This window comes from Equus przewalskii, chromosome 11, assembly GCF_037783145.1.
Source record: "Equus przewalskii isolate Varuska chromosome 11, EquPr2, whole genome shotgun sequence".
NCBI lineage: Eukaryota > Metazoa > Chordata > Mammalia > Perissodactyla > Equidae > Equus > Equus przewalskii.
In genome coordinates this window covers 21,789,550-21,813,536 of record NC_091841.1, presented here as the reverse complement: position 1 = coordinate 21,813,536, position 23,987 = coordinate 21,789,550, and the positions used below count along the sequence as shown (strand labels likewise).

The window sequence follows — 23,987 nt, the reverse complement described above, 5'->3', positions numbered from 1 at the left end:
ACACCCAGGATCCAAACTGGCTAAGCCGGGGCCGCTGAGGTGGAACTTGTGAACTTAACTGCTGTGCCACCTGGCTGGCCCCAGGATCTTGTCTTTTTAAAAAATTTTCTCATTAAAATTTTTTATTGAGTCTACTATTGCCACACTTCTTCCCTTTCCTCTAGTTCAAGGCAGGAGAGCCTGCTACATATTTGAGTCACTTTCTGGAGTGCTGAGAGGGAGAGATACATTATTAATGACCTATTCTACAAAAATGTTCCTTGGGAATGTGTGTCTGTAAGAATATACTGACATGAATCTTCGAGGTCCTACGTTTCACAGTTCAAACCCAGATTGGAGTTATGTGAATATGCGCTTAGGGCTATAGGAACCTCCCTTGGTCTGACATTACATGAGGAAAGAAGACTAAGAAAACACCATGTTGGAAAACAGCCGTTGCAGACAAGAACGCAAATATAGTTTTATTCATTTAAAGCTAATTTTGAGGACTTTACATAGACAGAGAAATGTCCTACCTCCTTTTTTCTAATCTCAGGAAATATCTTCCATTGGTAGTCCCTAACAAAGTAGAATTATCACAGGCAGTAGAAAGTACATTGTCTGTACACCTGCTAGAATCTGGTAGCACTCAACATGTAGAAAAGGCTCAAATGTAATTATTAGATTAAAGTGGCATCTTTGTAGGTTAACATTCTTTCCATGTAGGTACTAGTATCTCTGCCATGAACAGGAATCGAGGCGTAGAGTAGCTGTTGCCTGAGATTTGATGTTGTAACTAATTATTTTCAAGCATGGTCTTCTTTCTAAGAATGTCTATAGCATTCAGTGTTTGCATTATATAGCCTAATAGCTAATTATATATTAATGATGTAAGTAGTTTTCCAAATGTTGTGAATGTCTAACCTGATTTCTGACTCTTTTGTGTCTCTCTCAACACCTGTTTTGTGCTGATCAGAGAGTAGAGGCTCGGTAAAACCTGTTGACTTGGCTCTAGTAGCTTACACAGGCATTGGACAAGCAATATGGTTATTTCGAACATTACTGATTTTCAAACAGTGAGAAGATCTGAGTCTGAAACAAGGCTCTCAAAATTACTAGCTGTGACCATTGAAAAATTTGTTTTATTTATTTACAATTTACTTAACCTCTTTGAATCATTTGTAAAATAGAGATAGGGATTTTTTTTCCTGATCATGGAAGATCGAAGGCAATTATTTGATAAAATACTTTGTGAACTGAAAAATATTCTATAAATACAAGTCTTGATTATTATTTGAGATCTGGGGACTCATTGCGGCATTTTGCTTTCATTCTTTCTTCTCTTGCCTAAAGGTTCAAAGTAGGTAGACAACGCAACCAAGAGCCTAGAGCAGGAGTTGGGGAAAGTTAAGACAGATAAAGACATCTCCATGGATAAGCTGTGCTGTTTGTACAATGAAAGGGTTGAGTGTTGGCCACTCAGAGCTTCCCTGATGGGGTGTGGAGGCTCTAAGAATGTGCCACAGTGTCAGGCCCATGGAAAGATAGATGGAATAGGTTCGTTATTACACCCATTATTATTACTTTTTACTTTCCTGAAGATAATGGTGCAAAAGGGACTCCACCAAAAATTAAGATGTGGAAGGCATTAAAGATAGTTTAGGGATGGCATGAAGCAGTCATTTATCTTTTTCATCAGTACAGAGTCTCCCTGTTGCCGAGGGAAGAAATGAAAAAACTACTACTATTACTATTCCTACAAAGCCTTCTCTAAGGAAAAGGCTCGTGAGAAATCACATTCTGTGGCATTTATTCTGCCTTTTTCAATGTAAAAAAGGTGCCCCAAACAACAAACATGAGGACACAGTCTGCTAAAGTGGCTATAATTGTCTGAACGAGAGAGAGGGAGCTGGCCACTCCACGCAAAGACCAGAGAGAGATGTGGAGGATACAAGCAGAGTGCCTCAAGAAGTGGGCTTAAATGTATCTCTCAGAAGCTATAAACACTAATGCTTAATAAAAGAAAGGAAAGAGAAAACAGAAAAGCTAGTTTAAGGGATGCTATCATTTTCTATTGGTGAGGATTCCTCCTCTTGAGGAGGTTCTGGAAAGTTTGTTTCTGCTGCTGCTGCTGCTTCTTCTTCTTCTTTTTCTTCTTCTTCTTCTTCTTCTTCTTCTTCTTGGACTGGAATAATTTCGATGTCTTCTTCATTCTTTGGTTGGGATGATACTTCAGTCAGCTCAACCACTTCTTCTTTTATTTCAATTGTCTGTTCCTTTTTTTCTTCAGCTGACAAGAGAACTACATTCTAGAACACAAAATTAAACAAGCTTTTCTCAAACTTTACCATTGGCACATTTCTCAACAATCCCTATGAATATTTGTCAAATATCTCCTAGTTTTTATGCTACTCATGTTATTTCCCATATGCCTCCAGATACCAGGATTTATTTCCCATGTGCACAAATTCTTTTCAAATCACTTACCAGAACTCATCTTCAAAGCCAGCAGATACTTGCCAATTTGCCTAGAATCATCATGCAGTATTTGGGAAAGAACACTGCAGTAATAGAGGAATTTAGATTCTAGTTTTGATTTGTCTTTATTGGAAATAATTGGGAAAGTAATTTTCTCTCTAATACTGTTTTCCTCATTGGCAAAACAAAGGACTTAGTGCTGGTTTCTAAATCTAACATTCTATGGTTCTGAAGCAGTTGATAATAGATATATTCCTGAGATATTCATATCTCCCAATTGTGGAGCCTCTGTGAACCTATTGCTTTGGAGGAGGGATTAGATGAAAAGGTGAGATGGGGGTGGAACACTGAGAAACGAAGTGGAAGACCTGGTGGCTTTAATCAGCCTTCAACCTTCAGCCATCCTGCTTTCACACATTAAGAATGGAATCATGAAGTCAAGTTGGATGCCTGAAGTCAAGCAGAACTCGAGGTGAGTAAGAGGATGCACATATTATAAAACTGTGTCCTCTATTTAGCCTTTAGACTTGTTTCAAATTTCAAGACATTTTTCGTCATTACTGGTATTTTACCTTTCCAGAAATATGCCAAGACTGTTTTTTTTTATTTTTTTTAAAGATTTTTTTTTTTTCCTTTTTCTCCCCAAAGCCCCCTAGTACATAGTTGTGTATTCTTCGTTGTGGGTCCTTCTAGTTGTGGCATGTGGGACGCTGCCTCAGCGTGGTTTGATGAGCAGTGCCATGTCCGCGCCCAGGATTCGAACCAACGAAACACTGGGCCGCCTGCAGCGGAGCGCGCGAACTTAACCACTCGGCCACGGGGCCAGCCCCCCAAGACTGTTTTTCATGAAGCTCCCAGTCTCAGAGTCTTATCAGATTACATTCTCCATAAGCGATCTTTTGTAGATGTGATTTTTCTAGAGGGAGGTGTGGACAGAGTGGCTACTACTTACAGCTTTGGGCCTGGAGCACAGTTTTTTCCATTCGTTCTCAACAGTGCCAGCTGCCACAAGTTTCTGGAAGAAGGCAAAGATCAGCATCACTGCAAAAATGCTCTGAAGAACAACAGAAAAATGAGGGTGAAAATGTAATAATGGCTCAAAGAATGTGGTTGATGTTCAGTAAATGACTGTTGGCTAAAATTAAATGATTAAAAGATCAATTCTTCCAGTGAGTAATGACTAACTAAGAATTACTAGTATCTCTATAACCCGAACACTTAGCACAACTCCTGGCACACAACAGTAGTTAATGCTTGCTGCTGATGGAAAGTAAGGAAATAGTAATTAGTTGAAGAATCAATTCTATGTAGGAAAAAGTATGTTGCATCCACCTTTAGGTGGTATGCTATCACAACCAAGAAAGCCTCTCCACATTTGGGAGATGCGTTTTTTTCCTTCAAATTCTACACTAAAAGCTCCTTGAGGCAAAAGATTTTCATAACAACTTAGGTATTTCTTCACTGTTCATCTTAACAATAAAAAATATTAATACCATCAATAGTAATCATAATAATTAATAATATTTAATAATAACTAATGTTCAAGCAAACACTTATGTATCACTTTCTATGTACTGGACACCATTCTAAGTGTTTTGCATTTATTAATTCATTTATCCCTCAAAACAGCCTTATGACAGAAGTACCGTTACCTTCTCCATTTTAAAGTTAAAGAAATTGAGGCAGAGTGAGGTTAAAATTCTCGCCCAAAGCCATATAGGCAACAAGTAGCAGATGCAGACAGTCTAGATCCAGAGTTGATGATCATAATAAAAATGCCATACCTCCTCCCTGAAAAGAAACCCGACTTTCCACTTACCAAGAACACAGACCGTATGCTCTTACAATATTGAATAGACAGAGTGTTTCTCTCAGCAGGGTTTGCCGATTCACAGTTGTATATGTTAACATATGGCTCAGAAGGTTTATCATCTTTCAGACCTTCCCATTTAAAAAAATGGGAAATTGTAATATTAAATATGTCCATGATCAAAAAAATTATTCCAGAAATGGCACCAAAGAGACTCAATGAGTTCATTATCATTTTCCCTTTGACCTGAAACGGAGACATAAAGATTTATTAATTGGGTTTGATTTCCATTTGGAGAATATAAGCTAGGAAGGGATTTCAGACCCCATTTCCCTTACTCACAAAAGTCCTATACCTAAACATGCTAAAGTTCTTCTCTCAGTTATTTTTATTCTCTTTGTTACCATGCAATGTAAACCTGCATCTCCCAGTCCTGTTCCTTTCTCAGGCTTCCCCATCTCATTTTATACCACCACTATCCAATCAGTTGATCAAGAACAAATTCTAGGAGTGATCCCTCACTCTATATCTTGTATCCTTGCACTTCCTTTCACTGCCACTGCCAGCATCCTAGTAGGTGTTCAATAAATATTTGTTGAGTAAATGAAGATAAATGGTATTCAGATTATATCCGTCTGCATGGGAAGTTAGAGAGGAGAAAGAAGGGAGGTCTTCGATCACAATGAGGCAGGATGGCATTATGGGTATAGGAAGGGAAAGAGCAGATAGAACCATCTAGGTCTGTACCATCAAGCAGAAACAGCAGCAAAAACAAAACAACACCTACTCCCTATTGACATAGGTTACAATTAGCCCCAGGGAACCATCTTTCAAAATGCAATTAGAGCTGATGTCTCTGGGTAGCATAGGTAAGATGATGTCAGTGTGAATGTTCTACCTTGCAGGGATGATAAAAGATTGAAACAGGAAAAATATATGTGACGAGTACCATAATGGTATGAGATTCTTGACAATTATTTTAAGACACACATATTTTTATCCCTGGCTTTATGACCTATAGATGGCAAGTCAGTAGGAATGGCTGTATTTGGAGAATAAAACAACTTAATCTTCATGAACAGTGTTTTCCCCCAAAACTGAGTTTGTCAGACCACCCCTAGAAAGGAGCCATCTCAATCCACTCAGGTCCTCACTGATTTTGGAAGTGTCTCAAATTAGTAAGAGCTTAGTAAGTATAAAAAAGTTAGGGGGAAACTTGCTGGTAAGCTCTTGATCCATGGAGAATTGGCAGCTCTTTCTGAGTATGAATGTCTCCCTAGGGGTTATATGAACAGGCCCACTCTAGCTCTGTATAGCCTCTGAAGCCCACTTTCATGTGCACTACTCTATTTCATCCTCTTGGACATTTCATATGGTAGCAAGGGCCGTTATCTCCATTTATAGGTGGAACTCAGAGGTACATAGAGGTAAACTGACTCACTCAAGGTTACAGCTCAAGGTCAACGAGGACTTGAGTCAATCACAGCATTGATTGGACAGTTTTCCTAAATAGTGGTCTGAGAGAAATGACACAGTTTTCAAAGAGATCTATCAGTCTCACATGACCTTTAATATTCATAAGACCAGAAGCCTGCTTTTCATTGATCTGCCTTTAATGCTGTTTCCGTGGACATTTTTTCAGGTAGATCTCATTTCCAAGTTTTTTATGAATAAAAACACAACAGTATTGTAGAGGATCTTTTGCTTTTTAGGGTTGAGAGAGAACTCAATGCTACTGTGATTCCAAAGGTCTTTAAGGGTCCCTGTTTTCAACTGAAAAAATAGATATTTCTCTGATGTTTGGGAAAGAAGAACATACGATTACTTGCCAAGCTCTTCCTGGGGCTTTTCTCCGCTGCTGCCAGGAGTGATCCAGAAATGATATACTGTAAAAAGAGAGGTGATGGGTGAGGAAGGGTGTGGGAGAGATGGGAGAAGCAGCAGAGAAGGAGAGAAGCAGAGAGGGAGATCGCTTTTTAACATTGAGAACTGGTTGTAAAAAAGCCATCCACAATCCATCTCTCCTTGTTCTGAAAATTTCAATCCTGGACTTATCTTTGTCTTAGCAACTATGAAAGTATAATGGCGATGTAAACATCACTGCCCCATACCAGACCCGGATGGGGTCATAAGCTTGGAAACATGGACATGAAACGGCCATCAGGAGTGCTGCTCTGCTGATAAGCAAGAGGATGTTTATTTGGGATGGGACTGATTTCACCACGTGTGATAGTAACTAAACAGAATTGTAGGGAAGATGGACCAGGTGGGAGCAAGCGGGATGTTTCTTTTCCCTCTTGTTTTCTAAAATGCCATGCTGTACAGTCCAAATGTCTTGTGCCCCTCTACCCTTGCCCAAATTGACTTTGGAGAGATCCTGCTTTGAACAGTGTTCCTTCCCTGTGTAGATCCATGTACGGCATCTTTCTCTGAATTCACAGGAAGCATGACCACCCACTCTCAACCATGAGATTCATGCTCAATTTAGTCAACCACTTTCCATGACATTACTTTAACCTGATAACTTATTTCCTACCCACATAGGTTCCTCAACACAGAAATAAGCTGGTATATTTCTGTGGAGCTTTTTAGTGTTTTTAGGCTTATTTTTTACTCACCATAATGCCTCCCCAGAGAGGGTACCACAAAGTTACAGAGATGGGTGCATAGACGTTCTTGTGGATCATCAGAAGGCCACCTAGGGCAATGTGGAAGAGCCCATTCATAATCTGGACAGCCTGGGGAGAGAATAGGGCACTGATGGATGAACTGGAATCATCATCAAGTCAGAAAGCCAAGATAGGACCCTGGCCCCTGACCTGGGACTGTGTAAAATACCCAAAGGAAGTGGTGGAGGTGCCAAGACCTTTGCCTTGTTCGGATCCATTTCCCCACCACCTGGGGCATTTCCTAGGCAGATATGCCTGGGATGCTGGCAATGAACTAAGATGAGAAACCCCTAAATATGCAAACCTCAAAATGAAAAGGAGGCAGAAGATCACCGTGATAACTTCTCTGATACATCCTTGATTTGGCCCACTGTGTCAGACATAAAGGATACCTCAGGTTGGATCAAATACTTTCAGGTTGGATTGAATTTTGTGACATACAGCGGCTGCTTCCATAGGCCAGAAAACCCCTGGGATATGAAATGGAGGGCAACTGACTTACCCCCAAGGCCTTAGATTCCCTCATGAAGAAGCTTTGTGTGGGGCCCACCACTGAAGGCATCCTCCTGGACATTCCTTTTTGAATAGGATGTGTGGCAATAGGGCCTTTCCTAGTCTCTGCTGGGAAAGCCCCACTCATTGAATTTCTGGGTGTTGTCATTTCACTCTCAAAACTCCTAAAAATAAAACAAATAATAAAATGAGGAGAGAGAGGACAGGATTTTTGGCATTCTTGTATCTTGTGCCATGCATCTGAATACTTTTCTCTGTATTCTCTCCATGGGTGTCATTGAGAGTAGACATGGCCTCCTCCTAGTGGCTTTGGCTCTAAGGCCAGGCCCACTGCCATGTTCTGAGACAGGATCCAGAGGGGCCATCTCAGGCGAGAACATATGGGCCCAGGGGTCCCTGCGAGTATTCTTGGCAGCCATGTTTGGGGAATGCTTCATCTTTGTAGAGAACACCATGCTCATGTATCCGCATGTGCTGCTTGTCTCTCATCCCTGGATGCTTTTCTTGTGCTTTAATACTGGAAAATATATTTTGTATTGACTTGTCCTTGTCCCATTGCTTATCTGCTTTTGTCCATTGTGATGGGCGAGAGGCCTCATGACAGATTATTATGAGGACCGTCCTCAGAATCAGGAAAGTCTAATTCTAGTCCTTCTTCTACCTCTAACTCCGTGACCTTGAGTAAATCCCTTCAAGGAGGCTCTCTAAGGTTGTGTATAAGACCACGGCCTCCTGAGTCAAACTGCCCACTTTTGTATCATGATTCTTGTATTCTCTGTGAAACTTTGGGCAAGTTCTTTAAATTCTCTGGGCCTCAAGTTCTTCATTTGTAAAATGGGAATAGTAATATTTCTTGTCTCATAGGGTTGTTATAAGACTTAAATGGGGTGATGGTTTGTGCCTGGCTGGTGTCTTTTCATTCAGGTGTAGCTCAAATGTCAGCTCCTCAGAGAAGCCTTCACTGAACCCTCAACTCACAGCGCATCCTCCAAATTACTCTCTCCCGCAACACCCCATTTATTTGCCTCGTGGCACTTATCGCTGTGGGAAATCACCTTGATTATTTGCCTGCTGGTTTATTGTCTCTCTCCCCACTAGAATGTAAATTCCATCAAAGCAGAGACCTTCTTCTCTCTTGTTCAGTATCTAAAATCATGCCTGAATTTAGTAGTTTAATAAATATTATTGAAGAAATAAATGTATGTAAAGTACCCATATCTGAATAATTATTACCTGTTTTGTTGCTACTCTTTTTTTTTACTCATAGTTCTTTTTTCTTTTTCTTTATTGAGGTCACATTGGTTTATAACATTTCATAAATTTCAGGTGTACATCCTTATATTTTGACCTCTGTATAGACCACATCATGTTCACCACTAAGTGTCTAATTGCCATCCCTCACCGTACAAATGTGCCCCTTAACCCCTTTCACTCTCCCCCTACTTCCCTTCTGGTAACCACCTGTCTGTTCTCTGTATTCATGTGTTTGTTGTTGTTGTTTTGTCTTCTACATATGAGTGAAATCATACATTGTCTTTCTACATCTGACTTATTTTGCTTAGCATAATACCCTCAAGGTCCATGCATGTTGTCACAAATGACAAGTTTCATCTTTTTTATGGCTGAGTAGTATTCCATTGTATATATAGATACCACATCTTCTTTAGCTATTCATCCGTCAGTGGGCACTTAGGTTGGTTCCAGGTCTTGTCTATTGTGAATAATGCTGCAGTGAACATAGGGGTGCATACATCTTGTTGAATTATTGTTTTCCTGTTCCCTGGATAAACACCCAGAGGTGGAATAGTTGGATCATATGGTAGTTTTAGTTTCAACTTTTTTTGAGGAATCACCATACTGTTTGTTGCTATTCTCATTCTTAGTATTATTACCTTTATGAACATTAGTTTCTGTCTTTTCCCATCTGAAAAATGAGAACAATACCCCTTTCACAGACATGCTATGTGAGAAATAAGTTAACAAATGAAAGCAACTAGTACCTAGGAAGAAAGTAGTAAATGCTGTTTATTCTTAGAATTCATGGTTTATTAATTTCTGCAGTTAGTGATTATTACCAAGCTCCTTTCCAGCTCTAACATTTAAAGACTGTCAACGTTCTTCATCTCGTGCTTCCTTTTGGTATTCATGTGTTTATGTCAGTTACTTCCATGAATTCTATTGGGTCTTTCCTGGGCCCTGGAAATCTCTCTGTAGGGACACATCTTTGATCTTGTCTTTATTGACTGTAAGTCATTCATGTAAGGGGCCTTGGAGACCGGGACTGTCTGTCCAGCTCACTTATCTTAGTGAAGTCACGCAGAGCTGGGCACCTGCAGGGATGCTGTAAGACAGGTGCCTGGGAGTCTCCTTGGTCTCACATTTGTACTCACTTCATAGTTACAAAGAGATTTCACATCTGGCATCTCATTGGAGCCTCACAGAATAGACAAGAGATGAATCATTGGCCCTATTTTGTAGAAAAGGTAACAAGGGCACAGAAAAGTTAGGTAACTTATTCAAAGTTACGCAACTTTTAGAGATTTAAGCTGAGGATTTGGGCCTATATAATGAGGTAATCTATGGTACTAGGCTGCTTTGTCCCGTGCGGGGACTAGGAATTCAGCCTTTTACTTACGAAGCTCTCCCTTCTCCTTCAAATAGAGGTGCTATTTGGATGACTGTAAATCAGTTGCAAATGGAGTATCTGTCGGGGCCACAGGCTGAAATGAAGCGGGGAGCTTTGACTGGGTGCTTCCCATTTGATTTTGCCCGAGCTCTAGATTATCAGATGTCGTGTGGTCTTGGGGATCTGCCTTGCACCACAAACTGCCCCACAAGACCACCAACAAAAGGGAATATATTAATACAGCCCACTAAGGAGTTTACAGATGGATTCTGGTCACCAGGCAGAAGTTTTAGAGCTAGTCAGAACCTCAGAAACCATTCTCTTCATCTGACGGATGAAACTGCAGCCCAGGGAAGGGACATGCTTGTTAAAGCCCTCACAGTTAGTGACAGAGCCAAACTAGAAGGTAGTCGCTAGCCTGGTGCTCTTTCTGCTGCACCCCAGGCTAGACCAGATGGTGACAGGTGTTTACTGAGTACCTACTGTGGGCCGGGATATTGCGTACCTAGTTCCAACTCTTCCAACACCTTCCTTAAGTAGGCATTTGGTCATTTGTGCAGACGTAGAAATGGAGGTTCAGGGAGGTTAATTAATTTCCCCATTGTAAGTATGGAGTGAGCTGGGAGTCACCACACTGCTCTCCAGAGGGGTGGTTTTAGTAGAACACTCACTAAAGAGCAAAGGTCTTCAGTAAGCCAGCCAGAAGGAGATGATTGGACTACCCTTGTTTTAATTTCTCCTTCTTCATCAACTGCTTAAGGCTATATCTGTATTGTTGGTGAGATAAACCTTTTACATAAGCAAGTTCTACTCAGGCTGTGTCTGCAATGGCTGATGGCAGTAATGACCATATTTTACTCCTCTGGTAAAATGTCGTCTCGCTTCGGAAACGACATTTCTACAAAGCCTTCAACAAATATTACTGTAAACACGAACACACCTGTTTCTATTCTCTACTTTCAATTTTTTATGGGAGTAATCTCTCTAAAATATTTATTTCAATGCCAGGGCATTGTAGACAGACTGGGCAATGAAAAATTTCATTCTATGGGAATATATAAAACTAGACCACATACTCCTAAGGATATTGTAGATTCCTGCATCTTTACTTATCATTAAAAAAAAATGTTCACAATGACTTAAGCATTGCCCAACAAACAATTATGCTCAAAGACTTTTTGGTACCTTAGTAGGCATACTGACCACATTGGGCAAAATGTGATAGTAATAGGATTTTATTTCCACTAAACTATATTAAAATCAGGACTCACTTTATCAGGCACTGCCCCATTTTATTACAGCAACTTCTGCAAATCTTTTTTTGATTTTTAAAATGTACTACGGTTTCTGTGTCCATCCACTGAAGAAGAGCTCACAGCTTTATGGGTTTTGGGTTGAGTAATGGCTTTTAGGTCCAATAATTCCATCTTTTACTGAGAAGTTCAAAGCTACCTAGCTTTTATTTCCTCACATTCCTCCTTTGCCCTCAAAATGGGTTTTCATTTTTATCCTTTCTGGCCCCCTGCACACTTATCTCTGAGGAGGAGTGTTCTTACTTCCTTTCCCTCTGCTTGTATTCTTCAACCCATCTCCTTCCTCTAAGATGTCAGTCCTTCAAAGAAATTGGTTCTCACCTCTCTATTCGTGGTGGTATGGAGCAGAAAGAGCTAGTCCCAGCTCTGTTACTGGCCGTTTTTGTGATTTATCTATTCAAAGTATTGTTTTGATAACATGAAATAATTTGCAGTTCATAAAGAACTAAATACTCAAAGAACAATAGTTATTACTGGACTTTTTTTTTTTTTTTTTTTGAGGAAGAGTAGCCCTTAGCTAACATCTGCTGCCAATCTTCCTCTTTTTGCTGAGGAAGCCTGGCCCTGAGCTAACATCTGTGCCCATCTTCCTCTACTTTATATGTGGGGCGCCTGCCACAGCATGGCTTGACAAGCAGTGCATAGGTCCGCACCGGAGATCTGAACCCGCAAACCCCAGGTTACCTAAGTGGAACGTGCAAACATAACCCTCGCACCACCAGGCCGGCCCCTAGACCATTTTTTATGATTAAAGTGTGCTGCAGTGTTCCCCAATCCCAAAGCCCCTTCCTTTAATCTAGCGACATCCCAGCCACTGCCCACTCTCCCCTCTCCTTTACCCACAGCTTCTTAAAAGCTGATGGTTCCAGTCTCTTCCTCTACTTCCTGACCACCCACCCACCCACTCAACGCTTCACAACCCATTTCTGCCAGAGTCACTCAACTGAAACTCCTCTCTTCAAGGACCGTGCTGCAGAGTCACTGGCATTTCCCCAGGCCTCATCCCTCAGACTGCTCTATTTTTGTTTCCCCTCTCACCCAATCTGAAAACGGAGCAACGTTTCACTCAGCTCCTTTATCTCCCATATTCCATCACTGGCCAAGTCATCTCATTTCTTTGGAACATACCTCATCTTGCATGTGCACGTTTTTTCTACTTTCAGTGTCACCCCATGAGTTTGACTCTCATTTCCTCTCCTGGTTTAAGCCCAAAAATGGTGCTTTTCTGCCTTGAGTCTTTCTCTTTTCTAATCCATCCTCCATAAGGCTGCTAGGTCAGACTCCCTAAATCACTGACTTAAGTCATGCTCTTCCTGAGTCTGAACTTTCTCTGATCTGTCCTTGCCTTTTGGAGAAACCCTTCACCTGGCTCCTCCTGCCCTTCGCAGGTCAGCTCTACATAACTTCTGAAGCTCGTATCCCACTGTTCCCCACCAGGGCCCTGGTCTGGACATGCCTCCTGCTCTCTTCTCTGAACCCCCTCCGTTGAAATGCTCTTCCTCCCACCTCTTCACTTTCAAACTCCCTGTTAGATATTCACATCACCTGAGGCTGTTCCTGTTCTCCTCACCTGATGGCAGGACTTCTTCAAAGCCCAAGGCTCTTTGCATTCCTTACTTGTCACCAGCTGTTTTCTTTCTATGTCATATTGTAACTACTTCTCTAATGGGCTGTAAATTCCCAAAGGGAATGTTTTACCAGGATTACACAGGGCACCTGTGTTCTACATACTTTGAGCTCAAAAAACATTAAACTGAGCTGCCTCCTCCGGGCAGGTGTACAAATGCTCAGGATGTCAGACCAAAAGGGGACAATTTCACCTCACCTGAGGATCAGTGAGATCATCTTATGGGAAATGATCTCATTTTGTGGGATCATTTTAAGGGAAACAAGGAAAGGGAATCACATTATATACTACTTTCAGGAAACAATTGTAACAGGGTTAAAATTCACCTTTGTTCTCTGTTATTGAAGCCTCCTCGTCTCCAGTGCCCCCTCTCACTCTAGGTTTCTGTGATAGAGTTGAGGCAAGATTTTGTGCTCAATTTGGTGTCCACTAATCCCCACCAGAAAATGTGAGCAGCCTGTGAGTCTTAACAACATCTAGGGGTATTTCCATTTAGTGGGGTGTCTTTGAAAACAAAAGCAGTTAAAGGAAGAGGCATGGAGTTATTTTCACTATAGCCGTGACTGATTATTTCTTATTTGGTACCAGGTGGTTCTAAGAGCTTTGGGATTTGAGCTCATTTAATCTTCCTAGTGCCATGGCTATTACCACTGTCCCCCTTTTATAGATGAGGAAGCTGAGGAACATAGAGGTTTAGTAACTTGTGGAAGGTTATATGGCTTGTGAGTGATGGAGCCCAGCAGCTTAGTAACCATGCTTTAATCTACATGCGGTAATCTGCTACCTTTGTAGAATGACTCACAGTTGATTGGCCAGGGTCATTCCTGAGAGAGAGTGGTTAAGGGGTGGGTGGGCAGCAAGCCTTGGTATCATCCCTCCTCAGATCATCACACTATCAGAAAACCTGACCAGAGAAGCTGTGGAATCACAGCCCAGAATCTCCAGTTTTCAAAACCATCCCATGCCTTATCCATCCATCACTCCCTTTTAGTCATTTAAACAAAGCAAATTGATTCCTTACCTGAGTCTCCAAGGCCTTGGGGCTCAAGGGTTGTTTTGGACGCCTGCTGCTGTGTTCACTTCTGCTGCTTGTTTCTCAAGTACACAGGGGGTGAGTGAGATGGGCCGGGCCTGGGATCTCTGATAGATACCAGGTGACAGGAAATCAGCGGCTTCTGCTGCCTTGGGCTTTGCCCCAATTACTTGGGTTTAAAACACACTCATCAGAGCTGAAGGATATACAAAAAAGTTTCTGCCTTACCAGGAGGTTTCACTTCTTGAAAAAGACCCCAGGGGACTGCCTGGCGTACTTCACACTACCTTAATTAGAAGAATTTTGCAGCCCCCACCCGGTAAGCAGGTGTTGATGGTGGGTCCCCAAGGGCACGTAGGGCTCTAGAAATTCTCCAAAGATGGGCTGTTAGGACTTTTACCTTTTTACTTCACTTTTACGAGAGGGTAGGTGGGAAGGAGGCGTCTATGCAGAGAGACTGAAGGATCATTAAGCCCATCCACCTGGGAGTGTTGTATGTATCAGTCTCCAGATATTGTCCTCATTTGTGCACACTAGGGTTCTAGTGGGACCATGTATATTTTGTGTCAGATTTAGTAGAAATCGCCTTAAAATATACTTTGATGCTGTAGAACACATGCCCAGAAGCTTGAGGTGAGAATTCCATATTTTGGGATATAAATTAAAGTAGCACTTTTACCTACAAACCCACCTTTTCCTACCATCTTTCTCGTTCCCTTGTATCCTCTCTTTTCAGTCTGGTCTGGAGCTGTGTGACCATCAAGTGCAATGTAGATCAAGTGAGCAAATGGAGGAAGCTGGTGGCCAGGGATGTGTAAACACTTGGGAGATGAATCAAAGTTTTGCCCAAAGAGATTATACCTCCTGCCCCCACCATATGAAAGCTTTATGTTCATATTTTGGGTTTTTCCTTACTTTTTAATTTCCTTGTCCATTCCTGTATTTCATCAGAGATCCAGGGCTGTAGTTAGGTAATTATTTGTTTGCCTAATTTATAAAGATTTTATTTTTCCTTTTTCTCACAAATCCCCATTGTACATAGCTGTGTATTTTTTTTTTTAGTTGTGGGTCCTTCTAGTTGTGGCATGTGGGACACTGCCTCAGCATGGCCTGACGAGTGGCGCCATGTCGGCACCCAGGATTCGAACTGGCGAAACCTTGGGCCGCCGAAGCAGAGCTGGTGAACTTAACCACTCAGCCACAGGGCCGGCCCCTGTTTGCCTAATCTAAAGGACTGACATATGGCAGCTCTATTGATGAATCTGAGATTAATTCATATCTTCTCTCTCTCTCTCCCCCTCCCCCCTCACTCTCTCTCTCTCTTCTCTTCTCTTCTCTTCTCTGTTTCTCCCTCTGCCTCTTTTTTCCTTAAGATGGTTTGGAATCATAGGGTTAGAACCAATGGGTAGAAGCAGTTCTGGAGACACTGATTTTGGTGTAATATAAAAAGACGCTGTCTCCCACCACTAGAGCACTTCATTAGTGGAACAGGCTACCATTTGAATAGAGAACTTGCTGCCATCAAGAATGTGCAAGTGAAAACTGTGCAGTCACCTCTCATCGATGCTATAGGGAGGAGAGGAGTGGAAACATAAGCTCCACCAACCATTTAAGATTCTGGTTGTGGGTTTATGAGTATGAGTATGCTAAAGGGCTTGAGTGGTTGGTGACAGGAAGGCCAATTACTTGGGGTCTGAGTTGTGGATGATTGTGAGGCCTGAGGTTTGAGTCCAGGAGGACGGCTGGTTAGAGGTGTGTGTCTTCATTTTAGTGAGTGTGGGAGCAGGGTCAGGACTTGGCAAATGTATGGCATTGTTGAGGCTTGGATTGAAATCGCACAACCTGATTTTTCGTATCCTTTTCTGGCATGTAGGCCCTGTTTTTCCCAAGTCTGTCTGGGGTGGTTTGCTACTCTGATTTTTGTGGCCGGCGCGATCACTTAGGTGGCTCTCTGTGTGATTTCTCCTGAATAAACTTGAATTTGAATGTATATAAATAAATAAACTTTCATTTTGTCTTTGCTGGTTTGGATCAATTGACCTTTCAGCTGTTGAGTGTGTTGAAATCTTACTACAATTTGCATTTGTCAGTAGCACTTTCTTTGTTCTATTATTATTTTTTTCTCTGTAATGTTTGAGGGCATTTTATCAGATCTATTACGTGTTTAAAATTTCTCTCTCTGAATTAAACTTCTTGTCTTTGTCTAGTGGCCTTCTTGCTCCCAAATGATGATCTCTTTCTTCAAGTCTACATAAAAGCTTAGTAACTCAACTTTTAATTACTTAATATTTGCCTGATAGGAATTTTTATTTTTTTATTTCTACTTCCTAGCACTCTGATTTTATTTTTTCTGCTTAAAGCATTTTGCCCCTCTTACAAAAACTACATTCTAGATCATAATTACTTGTGTGTTTGCCCTATACTGCCATTGGTCTATATGTCCCTTGAAAGCAGGGCTGGTTTTTCTGATTGCTGGGTTCTCCACAGTGCTGTGAGAAATAATGGTTCTGCTTTGGTTTTTTTACCCGTCCAGATGGTTATCACAATGCTGTCCAGTATCAGGAAGTAATGTTAGGGTGTGCTCCCAGTTGCTCAGCAAGGCATTGGCACCCAGAATTATCTGGTGTTGGAAGGTGTTGGTTTCACAGAATTGGTAAGGTGATGCGGGGTCCCTCAGAGGTGAAATTAAAGTTGCTATTGCAAATAGAACTTGGTTACAAGCTGGAAAATCCCCATGTTGTCCTTAATAAATAATTAATACTAAGGAAAATATAAATTTGAGTACTTAGCTTTGTAGTTTATGAGGTCTTCTTTCTTTTCTGAGGGACTACCTTACATTCTTTTTTATTTTAAGGAAGCTCACTTTTTTTTTTTTAAAGATTGGTACCTGAGCTAACATCTGTTGCCAATCTTCTCTTTTTTTTTTTTTTTGTTCTCCCCAAAGTCCCCCAGTACATAGTTGTATATTCTAGTTGTGGGTCCTTCTGATTGTGCTGTGTGGGATGGCTCCTCAGCATGGCCTGATGAGCGCTGCCATGTTCGTGCCCAGGATCCAACTGGTGAAACCCTGGGCTGCTGAAGCGGAGCACATGAACTTAACCACTCGGCCACGGGGCCAGCCCTACCTGACATTCTTAACAGTTAGGAAAGTAACATTAGTTGAATACCTACTTATATGCCAAGCACTGTCCAGTTAACACCTTTAATATTAAATCTATTTTATAATTGTGGAAACTAAAGTGCAGGAAATGGGGAAACTGGCCCAAAGTAACATAGTAAGTGATAGAATGTGATGTTTAGGAAGCAGGAAAACCTCAATTATAAGTTTAAAAGAAAACCTACCATTTACTAAGTGATTTTTAAGTTCCAGGCACTGATAGATCAGTTCACGTGTTTTACTTAAGGCTCACGCTAAGCCCATTAGATAGGTCTGATTATTGCATCTTTGGGAATTTAAAGCTCACAAAGGTTAAATCATTTATTCAAGTCACTCAGCTTTAAATGGCAAAACTGACATTTAAACCCACTTTAAAGCCCCTGCCGGGTGACGGGGCCTCAAGTCACTCAGCTATAAATGGCAAAACTGACATTTAAACCTAGGTGTGACTTTAAAGCCCCTGCTGGTAGGTGACAGGTCCTCTCACCCTTAAATAGATCTCAAACCGCACACGTCTGAACCTCACTCAGTCGCCAACTATTTTTTCATCAGAACCTCACTCCACTGGAAATAAATATTTAAAAATAAATAAAACATTTTTCATCAGAACCTCTCTCTCCATCTTCTGCCCCCACACATACACCTATCGGCCTTTCTCCTTCCAGCTTCTGGAAGAAATGAAAGCCTGATAGTTTATTTCTTGGAGTATGCTAAGTTTTCCTATGCCAAAAGAAGCAGAGGATAATGGGATTCGGAGTGAGGAATCTTCATTCAAATCCTGGTTCTAAATCATAGTCACTTTCTGTGACTCCCATATGTGGTCACAGAAAAGTTAAGCAGTTTGAGCTTCAGTTTTCCTATCTGTGGCATAAGCTAGTTATACCCATCTCAGAGGGCAATCAATGAGATGGTAGAAGTAAGATCTCTAAAACTCAGCAAGTATTGTCAGTGGAATGCAATATAATATAAGGCAGCTGTTATCCAAGCAAGGTCTGGGAATCTCCTGGAGTCCTTGAGACCCTTTTAGGGGTCTGTGACCTGAAAACAATTTTCATAATAATACTAAGACCTTATTTCTCCTTTCCATGAGTTTACAGTGCTATTCTGTCCAAGCTACAGAATGTGAGATATCACAAAGATTGAATGCAAGAGCAGTTGAGAGAATCCAGTTGTCTTCCATTAAGCTGGAGACAAACAGTGGTTTCCTAACTTTGCTCTGCATTGGGAAAACCTGGAAATCTTTTAAAAAAATATCAAGGCCAAGCTCTCACCTCATTCTGATTTAAATTGGTGTATGGTGGTATGTGGTGGGCTAGGGAAGGGGACAGGTTTATAAAAGTTTTTCAGGTGATTTGAATGTGTAGTAAAGTTAAGTGGAGATTTGTTTTTCAATGGATATAAAGTTTTTGTTATGCAAGATGACTAAGTTCGAGAGATCTGCCGTAAAAAAGTACTTACAGTTAATATGGTATTGTGCACTTTAGAATATGTTAAGAGGATAGGTCTCATGTTAAGTGTTCTTACCAAAAAACAGAAACAAAACCCCACAAAAGAACACAAGGAAATCTTTGGAGGTGATGGATATGCTTAGTACCTCGGTTATGGTGATGGTATCAGGGGCGTATGCCTAAATTAAGTGTGTGCAATTCTTTTGTATGTAAACTATAACTCGATAAAGCTAATAAAAAGAAAGTTAAGTAACCTAAAAAAAGAAATTTGCAAAAATATATATCAGTGCGACTGTCTGTACTAAGTTTTTTATTTGGAAAATATAGTGGTTTTAATAAAAATGTCATTTATATTAATGTGTAATCAGTCTTCAATAATATTTAAGAGTATAAAGGAGTTCTGAGACCTAAAGTTTAAGGGACCTTGGTATGTTGCTTATGGGAATTAAGACCTTGGGCTCTGGAGCCAGACAGTCTGCTGATATCATGGCTCTGCCAATGCGAAATTTGCGATCTCGGGCACATTACTTACTCTCTCTGTGCTTCAGCTTCTTTGTCTGTAAAATGAGCATAATAATACAATTTACCTCCTAGAAGTTTTGTGAGATTAAATGAGTAACACAAATAAGATTCTTAGCATGGTGTCTGGAACATTGTAGTGGCTTTCATCAATATTTGCCCCCATTGTTGTTCACTATTGTAGTAGTTGTAAGTGGCTAACATTGATGATCTCTCAGGATCGATGTAAAATTTGTGGGCCAAGCCATTATTTCAACCAAGCTATCTTTCCACACGACAATGGAGTAGGAGCCAATAGGTGGTGTCTCTTGGAGAAATCATCAGGGGATGTCATGGACCTGGTCACTCCACCCCTTGGGCTTTGATTCATTTCTCTGTACAGTGGCAACACTGCATTGCTGTCCTTTAGTTCAGTGAATGCATGACTAAGAGAGGAAGTGACACGTAGGTGACCATGTGATTTGGTGAGAGGAGGAGACCACATTGCAGAGAGGCATGATGTGTTTCATCAGCCAAATGTTCCCAGACCCCATTCCCTTGAGTTGCTCCCTTTTGCTTCCAAGAGTTGCCAGCCTTAAGATTCTGTGTTCCTTTTGGCTTTTCCTCACAAGCATAATTCATCTCTCAATAATATTATAACACATCTTTATTCTCACAGAGCTATTTAACATCATGCCTCAGAATCACAACAGTCAAGGTTGCTCTTCGAAATTGAGAAAGACAGAGCAATGAGTAATTCCATAATGCTGAAGGCCATCAACATAGTCAAAATTCCCTGTAACAGAAGAAGAAAAAAAAATGAAGAGTTATACTATTAGCACGATAATGGATTTTCTGATGACAATGAGGTAGCAATGCCCAGGTAAGAAAAGCTCTCCCACATGTCTCAGGTGTAGCTGATGCTTAGGAAGCAAATTAGGAGAGGATCATGAGAATATATAGCTTTTGTGTGTGCATGTGTGTGTGAGGAAGATTGGCCCTGAGCTAACATCTCTGCCAATCTTCCTCTATTTTTTCGTATGTGGGATATCGCCGTAGCATGGCCCAATGAATGGTGTATAGGTCTGTACCCAGGATCCGAACCCGTGAACCCAGGGACCCTGAAGCAGAGCGTGTGAACCAAACCAGTATGGCTCTGGGCCAGCCCCCTGTACGGCTATTTTAGCATAGCACAGCACAGTACAGCACGGCATGGCACAGCACAGCACGTAATGGCACAGCATAGCGTATTATTTTCTTAGAGAATGTCATACAAAAATAATCCACTTTCTAAATTATGTTTAGGAAATACTCCATTTCCTAAATACATAAAATACAAAGAAATAATATTAAAAAAGTAGTCTGTTGAAGGAGAAAGAAAGTTAAGCGTCAGGAAATAGAAGCAAAAATATAAAAGAAAATAAAAAGGAAGAAAAAATTACAGGCCCAGAAAAAGAGGAACATGCAGAAGAAGACACATAGAAAGAAGCATAGGCTAATAGTACCATCTTGTGTTCTTTTTATCACCGCTAAAGACCTTCAGATGTTTTGTATCTTGGCAAGTGAGAGCATAAATCGGGATACGCACTTTGTTTGTAGCCCAGAGGCTGGGCGCACCACTGTTTTGCTGGTGAAGGTTTGGAGAGATTAATATGTTAACATTCTGTTCTACAACCAATTTGTCTACATGCTTTGACTATAGGTTGAAAAACTGTTTATTTTAGAGTCACATGGTTTTTAATGGCATCATCAAATCTCATGGCCTCATTGCCATAATTTGTTTATTCTTTAGTGACAGGAAATAATTTTCTTCTTTTCTTTTCTCTCTTTTTCTTTTTGATCACTCTGAACAATGCTTCAGTAAGCATCCTTATACACATAGCCTTATATGTAGGTGGTTTAATGACTGTGGGGCTAGCTACCTGCGTTAAATTATGCCTATCTTTCATATAAGTAAATGTCTCCTTGCTTTCCAAAATGTTAGTAACATTTCACATTTCTACCCCTGATAGACAAGAGCATCCTTTTCACCATTTCTCTGCCAATGATAATTTTTTATCATTAAAAAGTTTTTAATTTATCATTAAAACTCTTTAATTTTTGCCATTCTAATGATAAACCTTAGTCCATTGTTAATTTAATTGGAATTTCCCTGACTTCTGGTGAATTTGAGCATCACTCTATGAGTATATTTGGCCACTAGATTTGCATTTTTGTATATTCCTTCCTCATAATCTTTGTCTATTTTTTTTATTGTGTTCTTGACCTTTTTTTTTTTCAGGAAGATTGGCCCTGAGCTAACATCTGTGCCCATCCTTCTCTATTTTATATGTGGGACACCTGCCCCAGCATGGCTTGATAAATGGTGCACAGGTCCGTGCCCAGGATCTGAACTGGCGAAACCCAGGCCACTGAAACAGAGTGTGTGAACTTAACTGCTATGCCACCAGGCCGGCCCCAATGTGTTCTTGACTTTTTGTCAGTTATGTTTGCTCTTTTGTATATAAAATCATTAAAACTTTGCTGTTATCTGCTTTAAAAATATTTTTCCAATCCTTTTACCATTCTGGAGTTTATACGAATGTATATATATATATATTTTACCTTTTTACTTTCCAGATCAAGATATACTGTATGTATCCATCACCCCAGTAAGTTCTCTTCTGTGCCGTCCCAGTCACTCCCCCTACTCCATCCACAGGCAACCACTATTCTGATGTCTAACACCATTTATTAAATTTGCCTGTTCCTTTTTGTATTTGAATTCAGTGTTTTAATTTAGGGATTGAAATTTGTCCGTGTCGTTGCATGTATCAGTAGGTTGTTCCATTTTTATTGCTAAAGAGTATTCTGTTGCTTGAATAATCACAGTTTGCTTAGCTACTCTGTTATTGATAGGCACTTGAATTGTTTCTCGTTTTTAACAATTATGAATAAATTTGATATGCACCTTCTTGTATGTATTGCTGAGATATATAATAGGTCTATGCTTAATTTTGTTAAAAACTGCCAAATAGTTTCACAAGATGGTTGAACCATTTACACTCCAGCCAAAAATGTATAAGGATTCCAGTTGCTTCACATTCCTGTCAACACTTGGTTTTGCCAGTCCTTTTAATTAAAGTCATTCTGGTGTGCACGCAGTAGTATCTTGTTGTGATTTTAATTTGCATTTCTCTAGTAACTAATAATGTTGAGCACATTTTTTACATGCTCACTAGCCATTCGTATATCTTTGTGAAGTGCTTGTTCAAGTCTGACTCATTTTTAAAAATCTTTTTATTATTGACTTTTGGGAGTGCTTAATATATTCTGTATATGGGTCCTCTGTTAGATATATGTATTGAGGAGATTTTCTCCCATCTTGTGCCTTGTCTTTTCACTTACTTTTTAAAAAAATTGATATAATTGACATATAACATTGTGTAAGTTTAAGGTGAACAACTTGTTGATATGATACATTTATATTGCAATATGATTACTACTCTACAATGTTCATTAGCTAACACCTTCATTGTCACATAACTGCCATTTTTTTTTGTAGTGAGAACATTTAGGATCTAATCTCTTAGCAACATTTAAGTGTAAGTAATATAGGATTATTAACTATAATAAGAATGCTGTGCATTAGATCTCCAAAATTTATTCATCTTCTAACTGAAAGTTTATGCCTTTGACCAACATCTCCTCAAATCCCCCACCCACTAGCCTCTGGTAACTGCCATTCTACTCTGTTTCTACGAATCTGGCTTTTCTTAGATTCCACGTGTAAGTGATATTGGATAGTATTTGTCTTTCTCCATCTGACTTGTCTCGCTTAGCATAATGTCCTCAAGGTCCATCCGTGTTTTTGCAAATGGCAGGATTTCATTCTTTCTCATGGTTGACTAATATTCCATTGTATATATATACCACATTTTCTTTATCCATTCACCCATCAATGGAAACTTATGTTGTTTCCATGGCTTGACTATTGTAAATAATGCTGTAATGACCATGAAGGTACACATATCTTTTCGAGTTAATGTTTTTGTTTCCTTCACATAAATACCCAGAAGTGGAATTGTTGGATCATATGGTAGTCCTATTTTTTATTTTTTGAGGAACCGCCATACTGTTTTCCATAGCAGTTGCACCAATTTACATTCCCACCAACAGTGTACAAGAGTTCCCTTTTCTCCACATCCTCAACAACCCTTGTTATTTTTTGTCTTTTTGATAATAGCCATTCTAAGAGATGTGAAATGATCTCATTGTGGTTTTAATTTGTGTTTTCCTGATGATTCATGATGTTGAACATCTTTTAATGTACCTGTTGATCACCTGTATGTCTTCTTTAGGAAAATGTCTATTCAGATCCTCTGCCCATTTTTAATTGGATTGGTTTTTTGCATTGAGTTGTGTAAGTTCTTTATACATTTTATATGTTAACTTTTTTCAGATATTTGATTTGCAAAATCTTTTCCCAATCCATAGATTGCCTTTTCATTTTGCTGATGTTTCCTTTCCTGTGCAGAAGGTTTTTAGTTTGGTGTAGTCCCACTTATTTTTGGTTCTGTTGCATTTGCTTTTGATGTCAAATGCAAAAAATCATTGCCATGACCTGTGTCAAGGAGCTTACCACCTATGTTGTCCTCCAGGAGTTTTATGATTTCAAGTTTTAAGTTCAAGTTTTTAATCCATTTTGAGTTGATTTTTGTGTCTGGTGTAAGATGCTGAGCCAGTTTCATTCTGTTGCATGTGGCTGTCAAGTTTTCCCAATACCACTTATTGAAGAGACATTCTAGGTCCATGGATCAGACGACTTAGTATGCTAAGATATCAGTACTCCTCATA

At 40.1% G+C, this 23,987-nt stretch overlaps 2 protein-coding genes and 1 long non-coding RNA gene across 5 annotated transcripts in view; 1 reads left to right on the top strand and 2 right to left on the bottom strand.

Moving 5' to 3' along the window:
- Nucleotides 1-435: 435 nt before the first annotated feature.
- MS4A1 (membrane spanning 4-domains A1) lies at nt 436-14,333 on the bottom strand. 3 transcript variants are annotated; one of them, XM_008524061.2, is made up of 7 exons: nt 14,037-14,333; nt 7,439-7,613; nt 6,886-7,005; nt 6,097-6,153; nt 4,277-4,513; nt 3,410-3,511; nt 436-2,288 (listed from the first exon to the last, which is right to left on the bottom strand). In XM_008524061.2, exons 2-7 carry the CDS (start codon nt 7,595-7,597, stop codon nt 2,031-2,033), a joined length of 933 nt encoding a protein of 310 aa, XP_008522283.1. In that variant the 5' UTR covers nt 7,598-7,613; nt 14,037-14,333; the 3' UTR covers nt 436-2,030. The 3 variants fall into 3 exon arrangements, with proteins under 3 accessions (XP_008522283.1, XP_008522284.1, XP_008522285.1); XM_008524062.2 differs by having other exon boundaries at nt 3,410-3,472; nt 14,037-14,212; XM_008524063.2 differs by lacking the exon at nt 7,439-7,613 and having other exon boundaries at nt 14,037-14,169.
- On the top strand, nt 14,161-22,295 carry LOC139074368 (uncharacterized). The gene is made up of 3 exons (XR_011523916.1): nt 14,161-14,367; nt 19,831-20,034; nt 21,433-22,295. It is a non-coding gene; the product is annotated as an uncharacterized lncRNA (long non-coding RNA).
- MS4A5 (membrane spanning 4-domains A5) overlaps nt 19,801-23,987 on the bottom strand; it is a 15,605-nt gene continuing 11,418 nt past the window's right edge. Inside the window, exon 5 of the mRNA XM_008524064.2 lies at nt 19,801-19,947. Coding sequence (XP_008522286.1) covers nt 19,843-19,947 — 105 coding nt within the window. The 3' untranslated portion in view covers nt 19,801-19,842. The remainder of the gene's footprint in view (nt 19,948-23,987) is intronic.

What these genes read in the sequence shown, in the direction of transcription:
- MS4A1 (XM_008524061.2), bottom strand. Translation starts at nt 7,597, where the DNA reads ATGACAACACCCAGAAATTCAATGAGTGGGGCTTTCCCAGCAGAGACT. An exon ending in CTCTCTGGGGAGGCATTATG is followed by an intron (nt 6,154 to 6,885) that starts GTGAGTAAAAAA and finishes CTCTTTTTACAG; the next exon opens with TATATCATTTCTGGATCACT. An exon ending in AAAGCCCCAGGAAGAGCTTG is followed by an intron (nt 4,514 to 6,096) that starts GCAAGTAATCGT and finishes TCTCCGTTTCAG; the next exon opens with GTCAAAGGGAAAATGATAAT.